At 39.4% G+C, this 20,633-nt stretch overlaps 1 protein-coding gene across 4 annotated transcripts in view; it reads left to right on the top strand.

Annotated features, from left to right (window-relative positions):
- PIK3C2G (phosphatidylinositol-4-phosphate 3-kinase catalytic subunit type 2 gamma) overlaps nucleotides 1-20,633 on the top strand; it is a 188,301-nt gene that overhangs the window by 84,958 nt on the left and 82,710 nt on the right. For all 4 annotated transcript variants that reach the window (XM_032107350.1, XM_032107351.1, XM_032107349.1 and 1 more), the window contains 2 exons: nucleotides 170-263; nucleotides 1,342-1,436. In XM_032107350.1, the coding sequence (XP_031963241.1) occupies nucleotides 170-263; nucleotides 1,342-1,436 (189 nt within the window). The remainder of the gene's footprint in view (nucleotides 1-169; nucleotides 264-1,341; nucleotides 1,437-20,633) is intronic.

The following is a 20,633-nucleotide window of genomic DNA, read 5'->3' as shown; positions in this document are numbered from 1 at the left end:
CACCTGTGGTGTGTTTCTTGTTACAATAAAGCAAATTAATTGATTTTTTTTTCCCCCCCGGTTCCATTTTGAGAGAAAATCAGTTTTTCTAACATCTTGTATCAGTGAGAACTCAGGAGAGTTGCAGTGGTCTGGTAGCTCTTAATGATACCTATTTGTTTTGCTCTAGTTTTCCAGATCAAGATATTCGCAGGGCAGCAGTCCAACAAATAGAAAATGTGTCAAATGATGAATTGTTAGAATACCTCCCACAGCTGGTTCAGGTAAGGAGGAAATTGATAGCCAAGGGAATCTCCTGTCCAGATCAATAACTGCATTAAATACTTTTGATGCTTTTAGGTTGGTTGATACATTGTAAGAGGAACAAATAAGTCTGGTCAACTGATGCAATGAGTGGATTAAAAACAGGGCTGAGGGAGAGACTGTTTCCAACTTAGGAGGATGGAATTGTTTTGGCATGCTGATTGAGCTTTCACATATAGCACATGAAGGTATTTTGCAGTAACAAAGAAAAGAAAAAAGTGTATCTGACCAAGAGAAATTCTGCTCAGGTAGCAGGGCTTCACTGCAGTCAAGGAAGGAAGTGCTCTTGCCACACAAATCACTGGGTTTTTAATTCCACATACACTGAGAAAAACAGTCAACACAAAGTGGACATTTGGGTGTAGAATTGTCTCTGTAGAGATGTACACTACTTTTTCTGGAAATTAATGTTTTGCAAGTTATGGCATCACTGCTTCCAAAGCACTTGGTGATTGAATAGATCCTGTGTTGGGGTTGAGCAGGAACTTTGGAAAGCTTTATCCCCTTACTTCATAGCACTGTGCATATGGATAACTCCCTATCCACACTGCAGAGTTTCTCAGTTTCTTTCTGTGCTTGTGATATATGCTTATCTAGATAGATATCTGTGTGCATTTATGAATATATTCATGTAATCCACTACTGTGAGCCAGTGGAACCTTCACAGCTTTCCAGCATTCACAAACTGCTGTGACCTTTCACCTTCCACAGCTTCTGTCCTAAAATAAGTTTATTTTCCTAACCAGATAATCAGATAAAAAATTAAATATAACATTGATAGGTTTAAGTGGGGGAAGAGAAGCTGCATATTTACGTGCATGTTAGCACAGAATCGGGATGGTATCTGTCTGTCTTCCAGGTGGTGGCAGACCCTTGTGAACAGAAGTTTCTCTGCTCATTGCATTGCCAGAGCAAACTCCATGTGTCTGATTGCTTTGTTCAAACTAAGCTCTGGGTCCCTTCTGATTAGCTTAGTTATAAAGGAAAGACACCAAGGCCAGCATAAAATTGATTTTTATTATGAATTTTTCTGTTAAGGTGCTCAAGTTTGAGTGGAGTCTCGAAAGCCCTCTGGTGAAACTCCTGCTGAATCGTTCTCTTCAGAGCATCCAAGTCGCCCATCAGCTTTACTGGTAAGATATTTGCCACTGCTGCCATAGTCATTTTCTGCCACAGTGAAATTTATCTATTATTCCATTGGTGAAAAACCCTCTTTTGGTTTAAAAGCAACAGAAAAACGAGGTTTTGCTCCTTCCCTTTCAGCACTGGGTTTGTGTAACTTGTATAAAAGACCCACTTATCTCTGCCTTCATCCTGCCCCTAGGCAGGAGGAAGAGGGGGAAGTTCTGTTCCCTAAGATGCTATTTGTTTTTATCAGCATTTTTTGATTTGAGCCAAAAATAATCTGCCCCAAAATTTACAAGCATTGGTTTACTTTTAAAAGGTGCTGCTTTAGTGGTTTCCCTGACCTCTCTTGAAGTTGTCAGAATTCTCATGTGTGTCAATATGTGTCTTACCCCTTTTTATATCAGTCTGACTCCTGATGGTAGAGTTTAAAACAGTCCTGTTTGATGATTATGGAGATGTACCAGGCCTGGCAGGAACTGCCATTCACCACCCACCTCTGCAATACAAGGGGTCCTCTTACTGTATTATTGCATGAGGTGATTATTGTGTTTGCTGTGCTGTTACCTCAAGGCTGTCTGAGAAAGAATGTGGCTTTCTGATGTCTCAACTTCTGCCCTGTGATCTGAAAATCAAACTCTGGTGTGTTTTCTTTTTTTTTTTCCTCCATCTTTAGTAATGATGGATGAACTGAGCTTTCATTTACAGTTCAACTGGTTCAGATCCCTTGAACCAAAGCTTTCCTCCCTGCAAAGGAAAGAAAACAATTTGAATTGTAGTCATTTGATTGATGAAGTGTGGAGTTGTGAAGAGCATAAATAATACTTTCATACCTGCATGGTCTCTGGAAGTATTTGTGGGGATAAAACAGAATTATTAATGTGTTTGTTTTACTGAAATGAGTAGGATAATGTGCCTAATGAGCATATCTTTCAAATAAAGAGAAGCCACACTTAGCAAGCCATTTTTCAACAGTGCCTGAAATATGCCTGAGACAATTTCTACTAATATTAAACTTAGTCATACTGGACAAAAAATATCCAGTCTGGAGTTCCAAAATATGCCCTAAGAGTTGGTAGTGTTCCTGTACAATTAGAAATCATATCTAGGGTTCAGTGGGCAGGGGATCATCATTAGTTTGCCTGTGTTTCCTTTAACTCCTCTCTTCTTCTCAGAAGAAAAATTACTGTCTGCAGCCTTCTTCCTCTTTACTTTGCAGTGCAAATCCCTGTTTTCCCCCAAATTTTGCTCAAGCTGTCTAATATCATAACCTTGGGTAATATAGGGCAGGTATTCCGTCCTGAGTAATATATATGGTTATCTGACACAGTGCAATGTAAAGTGGCAAAATGAATTTATTTGATATATAGCTTAATGCATGGGGTGACTACATCCACATCAAGTAGGTTTTTTGTAAAGGTTCACTGTGTTCTCTGGCTTTCAGCTGGCAGTAGCCCTGTTCATGCTGGGTACCTCTTTTATTTAAGTGTTTAGTTCAAATGTTTCAATCTAAACTGAGAACATAAATGTGGCAAACATCTCTTTGAACTTTGCTGCTTGTATTCATCATATACACTTAGGGGTTTTTTTGGTTACTCTGCTCCACCATGTTCTTCAGTAGTAAACTGTTTTCTACCTAACAGTCCAACTTATGTAATTACTCATATTCCTGTTTCCATATTTTAAAAGGCAGTTTCCCAAGCCATAAATTCTACTCACAAAGTTTACCAGTAATTTAGTGACTTTTATTAATAATATCTTAAATAATTAATAAAAGCTTTCCCTCACAAATTGAATTTCAGTTGTTATAAAAGTAAGGGGAAACAGAGGTTCTCTTCCACTTATTTCTAAAAAGACTTTTAAAAGAAGTTCAATGATTTAATACTGTGGGGAGCACATGTGTGCATGTACACTCACATAACTTCTTTTAAGAAATGTGATTAGGTTATGTTTTATTCTCACGTGTCACATTCTGTTTCATTACCAAATTAGCTATCAAGAAGAAAGGACTGGTAAAAAAACTTTAGTAACAAGCTTATATTTATTTTTAATTGTAATAAATGACATTAGCTTTCTACTCTTAAATAATACAACAATGTGCACACTTTACCTGCCCAAAAGAAAACTTGGAAAAGAAGGCTAATGTGATACAGAAAACTGATGAAGTGGTTTCAGAGCCACAGTGGAAAATTCAACTGATTTTAACTTCCATGTTTTACAATTATATTGTAAATCTAGAAATTAATTACTAGAAAAGATGGTGACTGTCAACACCAACTTATTCTAATAACAAATACTATTTATAATAAGATGTCAATTCTTTCAAATTGACTTGATTTCCCTGCAGGTCAAAGATAAGCAGCTACCCAACAGTGGTGTACCATCTCATCACCTTTTTAATATTCATGTTGGATAGTAAATTGTTAATTTCTTTTCATCAAGCAGTGATAAGTTTGTCTGAAGATTTTATTTAAAAATTATGAGGCAGTAGCTGGTGAAGGTGGACAGAACAGAGAGAATATTCATTCCTGGGATATATCTTCAGCTGTTGTAAATCAGGATAGTTTCAGTCTGTTCTTTGCTTGTATCTGTTGCAGATTTGTTCCATTAATTCTGCTATTGAGAATGAGAAGGATCTTACACCCTGTTGGAATGTTTGGGGTTTTTCTTATCATTTCTGTCTTTTCCCTTCTCTAAATTCTTGAGGAATCTGGGCCATCTGCATCCATCAGTGTTTTAGCTCCTCGTTGGTCCTTCTGAATGCCCTCCCCTTCCCAAGGAGACTAAAATTTGCCCGTGCACACTGTGCCAGCACAGGACTCGTGTATCACTTAAATCCCATTTTAGTTTTATTGCAGGACTTCCCAATGTCCATGAGACATGGAGAATTATCCTGCTACCTTCTAGACTTTCTCTCTGATGCTAGTCCCACCAGGGAAGCGAAAAGGCTGGAGCAAGTTTCCCCATTCCCTGGGGCTATGGTGACAAGTTACTAAACTGATTCTAGCGAAGCACAAAAGTTTGCTTGAGGGGAAAGAAACCTGCTGAGCCCTTTTGGGCCCTTCTGCTCACAGAAAGCTGCTGTTTATCTCCTTGCTACTTGATGTTTCACACACAGGTGGGTTTTTGTCAGCTTTTGTGCTGGAGTTTTAATCCACCTGGCATCCTGCCAGTCAGTCTCCCTCCTGCTTGAGTGTTTTTGGCTTTTAGCTGCTGTCACAGGTGGCAGCTGCAGGGCGGAATCGGAACAGCTGGCTGGGGCAGCAGGTGGCCAGGAGAGTGTTTCACAGATGGTTGCCTTCCACAGGAGGATTGAATAACGTGGAAAAATAGTGTCCTCCAGGATCTGTGGCAGCTGCTTGAAGGTGGTGCTAAGGAACAGATTCCATCGTCATGGAAGAGTGGGAGTGTTTGTAAATTTTGCTGGAGCGTGAGAATCTGGTTTGTTTAGCTCAATAAAAGAAAAAGTCAGGTGCAAACCTTGCTGAAGTCAAAATGTCCTTTTGTAGTTTGTCTTCTAAGTCACTAAAACTTCGTAGAACTTTCCTAGATTTTGGCATTTCTAAACTACACGTTGACTGACAAGAGAAAAGGGAGTAGTCTTCTTTTTCCAAGTCCACATCTTGTAGAAAAGTAAGAATGAGTTTAAAAAGGAACTTGGTGGAATGCAGCACACTGGAAACAATGTGAATCAGACTATTGATTTCATGGCTAGAACATAATATTTTATTTCTTTTTCTATATATACAGAAAAAGGACTATGAGAAGTAAAAAGAACACAAGCAATGTATAAAAGTTTAAAAAGACCCCAGTTACACTTTTTTGATATTGGGAGGTTTCTACTTCAATACTTTCTTCTCCAAAATCATTGCCAGTGTTTCATTCAGCACTCTGGCATTGGAATAATTGCTTCATATTATTTGAAAGAAAATACATTTTTAACTGTCAAAACCTGTCTACATTAACCATAACTTGCTTAAAGAGTTCAAGAGAAGGAATAAATTGAGCAGATACTCATTTGTCCACCACTCTTAATTATCTGAACATTAAACAGATGACCATCCTCCAGATCTTTTTCTTCCTGCATTATCATATCTTTCTCTGACAGTCAGAAGTTATCAAGTCTGCTAATTGGTAAATGAACTTCCTAAATAGCTGTGCAGAGCAGGCTGAAAACCCCAGCCCATTAAAATGACATGAATGTAAATACAAGAGATGCCTGTTCTTGTTTTCGTGTTAATTTGGTCCTCCTTACTGAGCAGAATCAAAACACATTTAATCATGTGTGTAACTTTAAACCTGTGTTGCAATAGCCAGTCCAAGTAAGTGTTCATTTCAACTGAGTGGTGCTTGTGAATTTCACTGGAAGTCGGAGTACTTGATGTGATCGTTATGTTCTGGACTGCAGAGAACCTCAACCATAGATCACACCTGGGCATTTTAGTTCTGAAATCATAATTCTTGTTTATGTAATGCCAATAATTTGTTTTTTCTGTAGTTACTTATGGGTATAGTAAATAACACCATTAGAGCATTATTTGTGTGAGATAATGATTCAGACAACTTCTGTGCTAAGTGCTTCATTATTAGCTGTGTGGGCCTTGGGTTATTGCCTTGTGGAACAGACAGATAATTATTTTGTTTCCTAATATACAGACTTTCCATTTTCTCGGACTCCAGTGTTAGAAAAAGGTGATGTCAAATGAAACAAAGAGATTGTTGTGAAGAAGCAACAACTGTTGAGTTTGACCTCTAGTAGTTACAGACTTAATGAGAAAACAGTATATTTAAATCAACAAAACCATATCTTACATTTAATTAAACACATTTTAGATCTCAAGAAACAACTTAGTATTTTAGAGTCACTTTTTGCCATCCCTGAAGACAGAGGAGTGAACTGGCTTTGACCTCAGCTGGAATTGATAAAAGGATGTATTAGCTGGAGGACTAGAGGACTGTGGGGCAAGACCACATTTTTAAACTTTCAAAATTGTAATAAAAAGGAAAATGAAAATAAATTCCAAAGAATTAAAAAATCAAATTGGAAACACGATTGGGAAAGGTTAACAAAGTATCTAAGCATGGCATTTTAACATTTAAACTATAAAAAGGGAGTTAGTTTTCCCACACTGTTAAAAACGACAGCTTTTTAAGAAAGAAATCTGTTTAAAAATTATTAAAGCACAAAGCTATGCTTTCTTGTAATTTAGTGAATATGAGAGAATCCGGTGAGTCACTGGCAGAGGACATAAATAACATAGCTGTGCGTGTGTCTGTTTTTAATTATTTTAATGATTCTTAGTAGAGTGAACATGTTCCTGAATGTCTAGAAATCTGGGAATGCTGGGTGTTTTTCCACATCCTGTGCAAGCACGAAAGGGAAGAGGTGAGGTATCCTGGTGATCATGTATCAGTGTGAGCATGGAGTGAAGCATCATTAATTTTATTGGGTCAGGCAAATATTCAGCTGCACTGAGTAAGTTACTGAACATAGAGATAACTCTGTGTGTGTCCCATCTTTGGAGCAGAGGGACTTCCATGCCAAAAGTCATATTCAAGAAGGATTAATGTTATCAAGTGAAGCATAAAAAGCCTGTAAATGCCAGTTATTAGTGCGTGTTACTGTAGTGAAAAAACACACCACAGTGTATGTGCACAAGTGAACCTACTTAGAACTGCAAAGATAAACTGGAAAAGGTGACTGCATTCTGAAAAGCTTTGATCCTTTTAGCTGCTCCATGATTTATAAGGTAGCACTAAGGAAAAAGTTTTTCAGTACATTGTTTTTCCAAACACTGCTTCTCTGATTTATTTTGCATTTGGCTCCTTTTACAGTTAAAAATCCTGGAGCTGACAAATTTGGTTTTTCAGCTATGCCAGAAAACTCCCTACAAGCTTCAAGTTATATCTGTCCTAACCCCTCCAGTAATGCAGCTGAGTGTGAAAGATGGGTTTGCCTTTTGGATCTGCTCTGTAGGAAGGATTGCACAGAGCATTGTGGTGGTCTCTTACAGTGTCTCCGATGCTGGGATGTGATGCTGACCAGTTTTGAGGAAGCAGAGAGGGCATCACCAAGGAAGGGATTCCAAGCAGGGTTCTGTGCAGGTGTCACACACAGCTTTCATCTGTGCCTTTCTTCTTTTTTTGTTTTTCTTTCTTCTTTTTTCCTATTAAAATTATTTTGTTGTTGCTTCTTTCAAAAACAAAACAGGGAGCCAAAACCTTTCCTCAGGGATACCTCATGCAGTCTTTGCTTGTCCCAGATGGACATTTGGGGATGTAAACCAGAGTGGTAATAAGTCAGGAAAATTTTTGAGGAAACATTCATCTAGCTCTGTCACTTCACATTGATGATTTTCAGCCATGAATTTGAAGGATGGGGAATTATTTTGATTTTTCATACTGTGCAAAGCTACTGGAAAAAGATGCCTGAATCTAACCCTAGAAGTAGTTTCTTGACACTGAAATTTTCTTTAGGCTAGGCCAATACTGAGTGGCCAATATTGAGTGGCCAACTTCAATAATGTGAAATGTCCAAATCATAAATAACAGTAGCTGCAATTTAAGGATGATGCAAATTTCCCAAATCAGGTTGCAATGATTTTGGAGAGATGAAGCCTCAGCTGGAAAGCAAACAGCATGGAGAGAACCTCCTGTGATTCTCAGCTGAGCAGCTGCTCTTGTGTTTCACTGGTGAAATGCTGCCTCTGCAGCCCAGAGCAATCCTGCAGTTGAGAGGGGTCCTCCAGTGGGCTGCTTCTGTGCTGCAGTGATTCTGAGTGCTCAGGTGAAATACTGGGAGAGGATGCTTCACTGCAAATTCTTCAGAAGTATCTAAAAAAATTTTTAATTTTACTTTCAGGTTTTACATTTTGTGAATATTTGGGGAAAAAAAATGTATTTCCTTTGTATGAAACTTTTGTTCTGCTAGAAATGGCAATTACTGTACTCAAAATGAGTCTGCAGATGTTTCAAAATTGCATCACATTATGTAAAACATTTTATAAGTCTTTCTCTGTTATAGGTCTTTTTCTCTTTCCACCTTAGCAAGCTTTTGGGTTTTAACAATAGCTGTTTGAACCAATTTTTGACAAAATTTGACTTGAGCTACCCCAGAGAGTTGTTTTCAGTCCATTTTTCTCGGAACACAAAGTTTTTGCCTCATGACTAGAATAAATGCAGTTCAGGACCTGATTTTCCTGGACTGATAGGTTTGGAATACTCATTTCTAGTTAGGCTGTTGATCACAGCCTGGTCTGACAGGCTGGAGTTTTGTAAATCATTCCTATTTCTGAGCACTGTCAGTGAGAACTTCAAGGAAAAGTATGGATAAACAGAAAGAGGCTTCAAGTGGATACACGACATCCAGTGTAATGAGTTATTGGTTGGCTTAATGTTGCCGTCAGTTGTGTGTTTTCTGTGGTTAATATTTCTAGGTTTAATCATCACTCTCCACCAGAATGAAAACTGGGCCTTGGACCTTTGCCTAAGTAACTGAAACATTCAAAAAAATAGAATAATGAATTAGACATTGTTGAATATGTTCCATCAGTGCATGATTTAGCAGAAAATTACTTTGTAATATTCCTTCAATTTTGCATAATTTTTCTTAGAAAAGAATTCCCTAATGGAACCCCAAATGTAATTATGAACACATTTTAAAAGAAATAAATAAATAAACTAGAATAAAAGACAGTAGTTCTAGGCAGGAGAGGGGAAGGATTGATAAAAGGTCCTGTCAGGATAACAGTGCAGAAGTCCTATAATTCAGTATGTTTAGGTGTTTGCAGACGATGACTATTTCAGGATTAAACTCATAAAGCCCTTACTGTTTGAAAATATTTCCCTAAATATTAATTGCTTTCAGAATGCTCACCCATACTCAATGGTATATTAGTCTGTAATCAGAATGATGGCATTTGGATGGCAACCAAATTAAAAATCATGTGGGAGAGGAGAGAAAGAGCTGTCAGATGAGTTGCCTTTGAGTGGCTCTTTTGCTTGAACAACATTGCTGTGATGTTGTAGTAACCTCCTTTTAAACAAGAGAATTATTCAAGGGACCACTGTGTCAAGTTGTCTCCTTCAGTGTTTTCTTGGTAAAGAGCCCACTTGGTTGCAACTGGTGTATATTGGGCCCTTGAATTAAACAACAGAAAGTGACCAGTGAATCTAAAAGAATTAAAATTCCTTCCAAATCTAAAACCGGTAAAATTCTACCCAATGGGTCATACAAGCCACAGGCATCTCTGCCAAATGACAGACAGCTGAATTGTCCTTTAGCTTTCTCTGTGGTGTCTGTCAAATACACAGGATACTGTTTGGTAAAGTTCAGCACATTATTTTTTGTTGCAGAAAGAAAATCAGGCTGCAAGAACTGAATTTTTCTCCGAAAGGCCTTTATTCCTATATAAAGGCATTCAAAGTTATCCCAGTATTTTATCAATGGTGGGTGGCTCACAGGGTCATGTAAAGTAGCAAGGAATTTTTCACTGACTTTTTTTTAAATGTCCATCAAAATAAAATCTTTTTACAGAAGCATGGAGCTTAGGTGTAAACATTCAGACAGCGTGTCAAAAAGTCCCAATTCCTCTGCTTGTCACTGGAGATGTAAATCATCCCATCCATTCTAAAGCAAGTCACCAGCATGCTTCCAACTCAACTTAGAGATACAATGCATGTTTTCAGACAATCCCTAATGCAAAGTTTGTTATTTCAGGTACATGTCCCTCTCGTGGTGTTCATCCGAGTTGCTCAACCCTACTCCATTAACAGGTCTTATTTCTTAGCTTGAAAACACACTGTCTTTTAGGCATAGTAATTTTTGAAATGCCTTGGGTACCTCACCTCTGCAGTGTGTTGCCTGGCTGCTGTTCACTGCTGGCTCTGACTTCAGGGAAAACCTTACGTTAAGGAAAAAAATTTAAAAAGTTGTTTAAAAAAAGTGTTATGGAGTGCAGGTTTTAAGTGGGATAAACTGCAGGCAGCATATATATGGGAAATTATTTCTCTGTCAATTTGATCAAAGCCTCAGTGCTGGAGTAGCTATTGTTTTTCATTTGTCTATCTTTCAAAGAGCTAGCACAAATTACCTCCACTGAAAATTTTAAATGGTGAATACAAATTTGTTCATATTAATTCTTTTTTTTTCTACTCAGGATTTTTTCTAGTTCAGGATTTAGTGGACAGTAGAAAAATAATGCACTGGCTGAGTGCTTTCTGGCTCAAAAGTGGCTGCAAGCTGTGCAAGCAAAGCACAGTGGAGCAGCTCTAGAGTGGTGAAGGTTTTGTTGTGTGAATAAACTGATGAGGAAATAAAGCCAATATCTTTTGTCAGCATTAGAGGTAGTATAGGTAATATAATAACATAACATAGTAACAAAAGTTATTGAGTGTTTACTTGAATAGTGGCACATACACAGGTGGACGATCCTTTCAAATCAGCACCCTCCCTCTTTCACAAAAAGAGATTTCCTTTCTTATCTAATAAGTGGTTTGTAGAGCTCAAATCCTTGGATATAAAGGGTGACCCTTAAGTATTTCAGTGTAAACAGCAAAGCCACCTTCAACATATCTCTCAATAAAATCCTGTTTTATGCTTCTTATGCTTGATTTTTCTAGCTTGTGTAGCAAGGCTTATATCCAAGTAGATTAAAAAAAAGAATTTTTTTTCCCTTACGTAAGTGCTCAGTTTTCATGTTCAGCCTCCCCCAGCAATTGTTCACAGTCTGTCATCCAGTGAAATTAAAATAACTTCCCCCAAGGCCTCCTTCCACTTCATTCCCAAGATTCTTCTAGATTCACTTGGAAGTGGGTAGAGGATGCAATGTGCAAAGTAGCATGATTCTGGCAGTGGAAAGGGTTGAAACTGGGAATTCCCTCCACCTGGCTCTGCAAACACTTCTGTCTATTCTGCTTCAAGATCCCAACTCTTCTCCCAGAAACAGAAGTCTGAGCGGTGTTCACTGGTTTGGGAAAGGCGGAAATCACCACCATGTTCCCAGTGTTTGCACAGAACTGTGGATCTGATTGAAGTGACACAAAATATGCTTTAGGCAGGCAAAGGAGCAAAGAGTGATCACTGAGGGACTAAAGGACAGCAAGCAAAATATTTTTGTAGGAGGAAGGATGCAGAAAAGCAAGAGTAAAGCAGACATTAGTACTGTAAGTAACACGGTTCTGCTGTGTTCTAATAATCCTTTTTACCAGCAGTTAAATTTAGATTCAGGTGACTTCCCAAGAGAACTGGGAGATTTAGAACCAGTTCCATAAAAAAGCATTATTCCCAAGTATAACCTGTGCCACTACTCTACCCTTCCTGTATAGTGTAATTTGGATTCCTACATTGCTGTATGTTCCCCTGAAGACCCTTGTGCCTAGAAATGTAACCTCTCTGTGCTTCTGTTTCAGTCTAAGTTACAGATTCTAGAAAACAAACAGACATCAACTCTCCTTTTGGAAAAGCCCCTGGAGACTCATATTTGATCACTTCCCACAAATCCTGAGGCTGACTGAACTGTCCTCCTTTGCCTGACATAACTTCTCTGAGAACCTGAAGGACTTGGGGCCAAAGAGCGGTAAATAGGCAGCTGTTCATTCAGAGAATGAAGCCCTTGCATTTTGTGCACTGCAAACACACGAGAGGATTTTGCCCAGGCAGTGCCATAGGCAAAACCCCAATCTCTGTTACTTTACACACAAGGGTAGTTCTGACAGACTCAGTTTAGACAGTGTAATGTGCAGTCTTTGTTCCTAGCCTAAAATTAATCTGTATCACAGGAATTTTGAAATATTCGCTGTTCTGTGACAGCTGGGCTCTGGCTTGAAGGGCTTGCCAGAAATTGCCCTCCAGTTTCAGTGCGATTCATGGGGCTGAAGACAGACCAGAGTGACACTCACAGCTTAGAAAAGCAGCCCTTGGCACACTTATTCATGTTCCTGGCTGAGTGACAGGCCTGCCTGTCACTCAGTCATATCTTTTGAAACTCCTCTTGTTCTGGGCACCCACAATGTTCTGGTCAAGTCGCACCGCTGTTCCTTCCGCTGTCCTGGGAGCTCTCCCAACCCGCAGCCGAGGGCAGGCCCTCTGAGCAGCCTGATCCAAGAGCAGAGGTAGCTCTGATTAGAGCAGGGGCCAGAGCAGGGGACCTTCAGAGGTCCCTCCTGACATCATTGACCTGTTCCTGTACATTGCAAATGAATTCTGCAAGTGTCTTTGCTTCTTTACTGGTTCTGTTTCCACAGTCCTTCAATTCTCGAGCCACCAGGACAGTCCTTAGATAAGGGCACAAAGGGTGCTCTCACCTTTGGAAGGATTGAGAAAGTTATGAGTGTTTTCCAAATAACCAGTTTTGTAGTAGGTGCTGTCTCTTGGATGGAGTCTTTCACCAATAACTTTCTGTAGTGTTCCACACAGGTGATGTTCAGCTGAAAGACTGTCATGGTGAAACCCACGGGATAGACATTTTTAACATCATAATAAGAGCAAATGGCACAAAAATAGAGATGTGCTCTTTCTTCTGTAGCATCTGAAGAAACCAAGCCTGAAGGCAAGCTGAACAAACCCAAAATTATTTAGAAGGGGAAAAAAAAATAGCTAGAGGGGCTGAGTTCAACACTGCTTAAATGAAGAGTTTTTTCGTTTGTTCATTTGTTTCAATCAGTCCTTTCACAGACATATAATGGAAAATATGAAGGAAAGTTGTTAAAATAAATATCTTTAAGAGAAATTACCTGATTATTCCATTCTTCCCACATCACCAGTCACATGCTTGCATATAAAGGTTCTGCAACTAGGCAGAAAACATAAAATTCCATGATGATATTATTTGAAAAATAGCTTTATAAAAAGCCGTAAGTTATAAGTGACAGCAAATGCTTTTTAGAATAAGAAACCAGTAGTTTTCAATTAGTGTTAAATGAGAAATTATGTTATGTCAGCTGATATTAAATCAGTATAAATGTCTGGATTAATACAAAATTAATGTCTGGAAAAAAAATTTAATTTACTGAATTGATATTAATCAGGCTCGTTAGCTTTGGTGTGGCAGCTGCCATCTTGGCTAATGAAGAGGGGACTGAACAGGGATTTCCACAGTCAAATTCTTTGGCTTGGACTAACTGAAAGAGCAGTCCCTCATCATGAGTATTGTAACACATTATACATTTTTAACTGAAGGAAGACCTCGTTTGTACATCAGCAAGGGAGGTGGGGTTCTCTCTGGGAAAAAAGCCTCTACCATTTGCAATAATTATCCTGTGAGCATTGGATATGGAGAAGGTCAAACAGTAAACAAGATTTTGACGTTTCTGTAGCATTTCCTTTGTTGAGTCTGGTATTAAAAGTCAGTATTTATTCTTCTATTTAACCTGCTCCACAATGTCATTCAGTGGGTGTGAGGATTTCTATCAGGAGAAGCACTTTAATTTAATTAAACTTTTCCGATAGGCGCTGCTTAGGCAGCTTTTGAGTGCCTCAGATCTCATGTATGTGCTTTTGTGGATAGGGCAGTTTGTCAAAGGGGTTTGAAGCAGCCACGGTGGCAAACATTCCTGAACTGCCAGTGCTTTGTTGTGGGTGTCACTCAGAAGGACATTGCTTGGTCATGGGATGAAAATGGAGCCTCGTTCAAAGGATGCCCTATTTTAAACCTTTTTTGCATCAATTCAAAGCTGACACGTGCTGTCTTCAGCTGTTGCTTAGCTTTGGTATTAGGAGTTTTTAAACCAGCAATTTAAAGGTGATTTAAACAATAATGTGCCTGGCTCACCCATGGCTGCCAGCCCATGAGTATTGCTGGTAGAAAAAACCTGGCACTTACCCATATTAATTTTTGGCACACACAGATTTTTGGTCTGTCAGCAGAGTACACATCTAGGAAGAAATGTGGCTGATTCAGGGGTATTCACCAAGCACATATATGATAGGAGAGGAGAGGAAAGATGGAATTTCTGCATCTCAGTCCTCCATCCAGCTGCAGCCTCACAGGGACTGAGCACAAGGACAGCACTCTGAGGGCAAGAAAGATGCTGACAGCAGAGCCAGGGAGCTTCAAAGTCCCAGGAGCATTCTGTGTCAGATGGCTGATCTATATTTATTCTGCCAATGCAGTGACTGTCCCTGGAGAGCTTGCTCCACTCTTTACCTGACTCAGGACATACTGAAATATGACATCTGCTTGCTGCAATAATACTTCCACAAATGTGATTGTGAATCTTGGAACCAGACCTGGACTTTTTATCACAACAACTGAATCTTAATTTTGTTTTCTTATGAGCAAAAAAAATGCCTGGGGCTGTTATTGTCTCCCATATGATTGAAAGATGCTGGCTAGATGGGTTCCCACATGGGAAGGAGGTAGCAATGTTATTAAAAAGACCTATTTACAATGGCATTTACCTCTGGCATAAGAGCAGTTTAGAAACAAACACAGCATTCTGTGGAAAACCTATGAGAAATAATTCTCTCCACTTCTGAAAAGCAAAACAGAAGCACAGAGAAATAAAATAATTTTGCCAAGATTACCTCTCAAGTAAAGTTCAGGATGGATTTTCATTCTCATATCTGCTTGGAATTCTTCTGACATTAAAATCTATGGATTTTAACACCAAGGTTAAAATTCAGTTTGATCTGAAGAGAGTGATGCAAGATTTCTTTGGTAAAAGCTTAAGAAGTAACACCATCTTGGTTAGGGGTTCATTAAAAGGGATTTTACTTTATTCAAAGTTTGTTCAGACCTGGTGCCACAGCTGAACATGTCTCAGCAGAGCCGAGATGGACTTTTAAACCTAGATGAAACTCTATGTCTATTCCCAGCAATGAAAGAGCAACAAGGTGCCTGAAGTGAGAGATTAATTTCACCAAGCCTCTGCAAATTAAGCCAACCCAATTTCATGTAGGTCTCTGCCTCATTTTCCTACTGTGCCTGCCCTCCAGCTCTTCTGTTTTCCATGGTAACTAGGCCAGCTGTCGACTAGGAAAATACCCTTGGGCCGTCTTAAAAAGAAAGGTTTTCTCTTACTAATATATTATAGCAAGCTTTCCCTGGTACATGGGCTTAACTTCAAATTCCCACTTCTCTATTTACAAAGCCAATATTTGGTGGCAATAAGGCAGTGAAATGGAAGGCAAAATCAGAACCAGACCAGTATTTTAAAAAGGAGAAGTCTAAAGTTATTTCCATCTCTGCTCTGCTCTCCTACCTTTGCAAGAGATACTATTGCTATGTATAATGTGGAGCAAAAAATTAATAGAGGCCAAGAGAAGAGGAAGGAAAATAAAACCAGAGAGAAAGAAATAAAACCGGCCTAGAAAAGTCATGAAGACAGAAATATTCTTCCTTGCCATGTAAACGCTTGTTCTTCTTTCCTGCCACCATCTTTCATGGTCTCCTCTATTTTGATTAAATTAAAACATGGTAGCTATCATCTCATTTGAAGAAGATTCCAGAGTAGCATTATGCAAAAAGAGAGCTGTAGTCCAAAGAGATTTTTCCCTTAAAAGAGTCAGAATCATGAAAAGATGAAAAAGTGTGATTTGGACTCTAAAGACTCCCCCATTGAAAAGTCCGATTTTCTCTCTTCTATTCCCTGAAAACAAATGAGTTATTTTTGAAGTGTAAGGGACCGTATGTCTTCATGATGCCACATTGTGTGAGCTCTGAAAGTTCTCTCCAGTCATTCTATTGACACAGTCAGCCAGGTACAGGCACAGAACTAACACGGCGCTGTGATCCCACGATCTGATCCGTGCATCCCTCCTTCTTGTGCAGCACTGAGCTGCCACACAGCAAACTGACACAAAAAAGAGGCTTGACATCTTACAGAAAGCACACTCTGTCACATATGAGAGGTCTCCTGCAAACAGCATTTTGCCATCTTGTAATTACACTGAGGTAGCAGGATTGCTGAAACACTTACAGTACCTGGGGAGGCTCATTTTTCCTCCCTGTTCCTGTTAGGCAGTGATCTGAATAAAGTTCCCTTTGATAGATATTGGGAAAATAAGATAAGCTGGGCTGCCAGCTAGAACAGTGATGAAAGTAAAGATCCAGAAGACTGACATGTCAGGAAATAATGTGGAATCAGTTCTTGTTGTATCTGTACTGCCTGTGCTTAAAACACAATGGATCTACAGACAGGTCCCTCCAGAGAGGCAGAAGGGATGCTGCCTTAAAAGAAACATTAATTCCCCATGTATTTGAAACGTATCAAATCTCATACATCCTTCCTCTGCTGTTGACATCTGAGCACCTTGTCTGTAAAAATCTGAGACTCTACTTGAAAGATAACAGCTTTGAATGTAGACATTGTTACACAAAGCAAGTTCTTGTAACTGAGTGCAGAACAAATAGGAAAATTAACAGCTCTGCAGAACAAATTCTTTTGAGTTTCATAATATTTGAAAAACAAAGTTGTCTTATTCTGTTTCCCCACCCCCCCTAACCAAACCCTTCCTTTCCCATGCCCAGAGTCATAAAAAAAAAGTAATCTGAAAACTCTAGGATTATAAAGTACAGATCTGGCTCAGAATGTATGAATAAAATCTGGAACTGCTTCTGTTATGAGCAGCCAAGGGCCTTAATGACCTTGTAGAAAGACAATTTCAGTTTTCTCCCTGAAGCTGTTTCTGTGTTAGTATATTAATGTCGTGGTTTAACCCCAGATGGCAACCAAGCCCCACACAGCCACTGACTCATTGTCCCCTGCAGCAGGATGGGGCAGAGAATTAGAAAAGCGAGAAAATTCGTGGACTGAGATAAAGACAGTTGAAGAGGCGAAGCAAAAGCTGTGCACATGAGCAACATGGAACAAGGAATCCATCCATCACATCCCATGGGCAGGCAGGTGTTCAGTCACCTCCAGGAGAGCAGGGCCCCATCAACGCTTCGGTGACTTGGGAAGACAAACACCATCATACTAAGTTTTCCCCCTTCCTCCTTCTTCCCCAGCTTTATTTGCTGAACATGATCCATATGGTCTGGGACATCCCTTTGGTCAGTTGGGGTCAGCTGGCCCATCTGTGTCCCTTTCCAACTTCTTGTGCACCCCCAGCCCACTCACTTGTGGGTCGGGGTGAGGAGCAGAAAAGGCCTTCAAACACTGCTCTTCAGTGCCTTCAGTGAGGAGCAGAAAAGGCCTTCAAACCTTTGACTCTTCGAACACTGCTCAGCAATAACAGAAACATCTGAAACATCAACCATTTCCAGCACAAATCCAAAACACATCCCCATACCAGCTACTGGGAAGAAAATCAGCTCCACCCCAGGTAAAACCGGCGCAACTAAACAAAAAAATTTAAAAAAACCCAACAATTAACCAACAAACAATGTAAAGTTACCAAAGTACTGCGGTGTATCTCGTTTAATTCTGCAATTTTGTGTGCATTTGGATTGCCCAGTGCATGCAGAACCATACAGAATTAGTTCTGTGTCTTACATTGTGTTTTATAGTGTCATGAGGGATTTTTTTGTTCAGCTGTGAAGCTAGTGGGAACCACAGATGCTATCCAAAGCCATTTTGGTAGACATAAACTACCCAAACAATAGGCAGTTGAAGAAAAACATTTTCAGTTTCTCCTCAGTGTATTGCTGTGATAACTGTGGCCTAAATTCAGAAACAGTACAAAGCTTTGCAAGTCCATTGGCTCTCATGGACTGCTTCAATCTGAATTAATTTTGCATTTTATTTATATAGTTTGAAAGTAGAGTAGCTTAGTCACCTCCTGTATTCAATTAATTGCTGGCATATTGGACAGCATCCCAATAAAGCCATTGGGTCTGCTTATTTTAGTGGTGATTATCCCATCTAATCCCATTCATTGCTAGCTCCCAGTGCAGTTACCCACTGAGAAGAACACAACAATTTCTGTTATGCCTGGAATGAATGGTGCATTTCAGTTCCTGTGCATGAATTTACTCTAAACTCTCACAGAGACAGATTGTTGGACGCTTTCAGGCTTGCTGATGCTGGTGTAAGATACTGCATGGAATTCTGACAACAATACGTCATTTGTTCTGGGGAGAAAATCTGCAGTTTTGGGAAAAGCGCAGACGGGGACGTACTCAGTCACGTAAAGAAGGCACTGGCAAAGATGGAACCAGACTTTTCACAATTAATGCCAGACTTGAATGCCAAGTTTCTCACTGAATGGAAAATAATGCTGTCCAATTGATAATGTTCATGCAGATATTAAATGCAATACCTTTGTTAAACAATTGGGGGTTTTTTTATTTCCAAATGCAGTTTTTGGAGAGGACATTTAATCACTCTCTTTAAAGAGGCAGTGGTGGTACTTTTTCTATGAATAGTCGAAACCAGTCAGACCTACAGTTGCAAGTCTGAGCTTAAGTCACCCTCAGTATTTAATGACACTTCAGGGTGAAGGCTTTCCATTCCTGTAGCTTTGGATCCATGCTTTATTAGGGTGGGATCTTTGCTGGGCCATGAACCCCCACTCAAGACTCTGAAGTTATCTAAGGTCAGCACTGTTGTGCACAGGTGCTTTTTGAAACCACCACTAAATTTTGTTGGGTTGGTGTTCTGCCAGAGGTATGTTTTGTGTTTGTGACAGTGTGTTAATAAATTTCTGCTTTCAGATCCTGCCCAATGAAGAGGAGCAGACTAGAAAAAGACCCACTTTGCTAACAATTTTTTAATTTTTTTTTACAAACTGGAGCAGAAAGAGACAGACACTGTTAGCACTGCTTTTTAGTAGATGATTCTTGCAGCACTTATATCGATGTTATCATATCCATTCAACAAATTGGAGATGACCTTATGAGGATGATTGTTGCTTGCTTAGACCTTAGACCAAGCAGCATCTATCTCTGGTAGTGATACTGGTACCCATGCACCATTATACATTCAAATTCATTCTTGATACAGTTCAAGGTTCATTTCACTTCTGTTTCAAGCTCTTTCTCCTCCAGACAACATCAGTTTTATCTGGGATTCATTTTCCTAATGCAAAGTGTGTGCAGCTAACTATATTACATATCAAATAAAACAATTTTTCTGCTAGGCAACCTCAGCAGGGTTTGGCACCTTCCTTGCATAGCCTTTGTTCTCACTGATCTGCTAATTTTTTTGTGAGTCAGCAGGACATTCATTCCACAGTTCAGGCATTCAGTGGGAGTGGGAGGAGCTGCCTTGATTGAATCTACTGAATCAAGTGATTTGTCTGAATGCAAATTGTACTGTGTTGTTCATAAAGATCTTTGAGAGATTAGAAAATAATGGCAATGTTGTGTTTCTCAAGCCTAACCCCCATACTTTATATGTCTACAACAATATTTTGTTGTCAAAGGGAGATCAATGGGGTAGACTTCTGTTCTATGTTATAAAAGAATCAGAAAAACAAAAGCAAATTAATCACATGATATGTTAAAACAAAATCTCACTTTAAGCAGAGTTATTTTCTGTTCTTGGGTAACACTTTGAAAAATGAGTCTATAAAAACAGCTCTCTTTTATGAAAAGCAGCATGTGAAACTGGCTGTAGGCTTCTCATGTGAGAAGAGTGAAGAGCCAAAAGTGGACAGGTGCTTCAAGCAACTGAACAGCTGCTGTTTCTTCATCTTGGAGACTTATTGGTTACAAGGATTCAGAGAAAATGTACCACACTTTGCTCAGTCTACTCAAGAAACATGAACTTTCATTCTCTTCTTGTTCTAGAATACAAATAAAGATGAAAGATCAGCAGATGAAGCAGAGTTTTCCCAGCCCTCTTGTGCCTCTCCCTTTCTCCTGGCTTTGTACTTGGTCAAAGAAAGGGAGAGCAAAAGGAAGTTCAGTTTTCATCCTTCTAGTCAAGTTGATGTCCTTGCTCTGTGCTTCTGTAAATCTATGGAAAATGCTCAGTACTCCAGTCACTTGGGAGAATTGCAATGTCTCTTCCATCTCATCCACAGTAACTTCTGCCCAATTGACTTCACTCCCCTTTCTCCCCTGCAGAAACTGCATTGTTCTCAGCATGCCGGGCATTTCATGCTCCTCACCTGTTAGTTTGTTTTCATGTCTGTCATTTTGTTGACTGCAATTCCCCAGTAGGTCTACCCACAACGGTGCTGTGGTATCCATGTTTCTGTGTTCCCCTTTCTTTGATTTGTAGTACATAAATCACACCTTTCTAGAGTTTGGGATTGGTTTAAAAACAGACATGTTATCCTGTATCTGTTTTGTAAAGGAAGTTGACAGAGGAAGCCT

Source organism: Corvus moneduloides, chromosome 4 (genome assembly GCF_009650955.1).
Source record: "Corvus moneduloides isolate bCorMon1 chromosome 4, bCorMon1.pri, whole genome shotgun sequence".
Lineage (NCBI taxonomy): Eukaryota > Metazoa > Chordata > Aves > Passeriformes > Corvidae > Corvus > Corvus moneduloides.
Note: the sequence above shows the minus strand (reverse complement) of the source record. Positions and strands in the feature narration are given on the sequence as shown.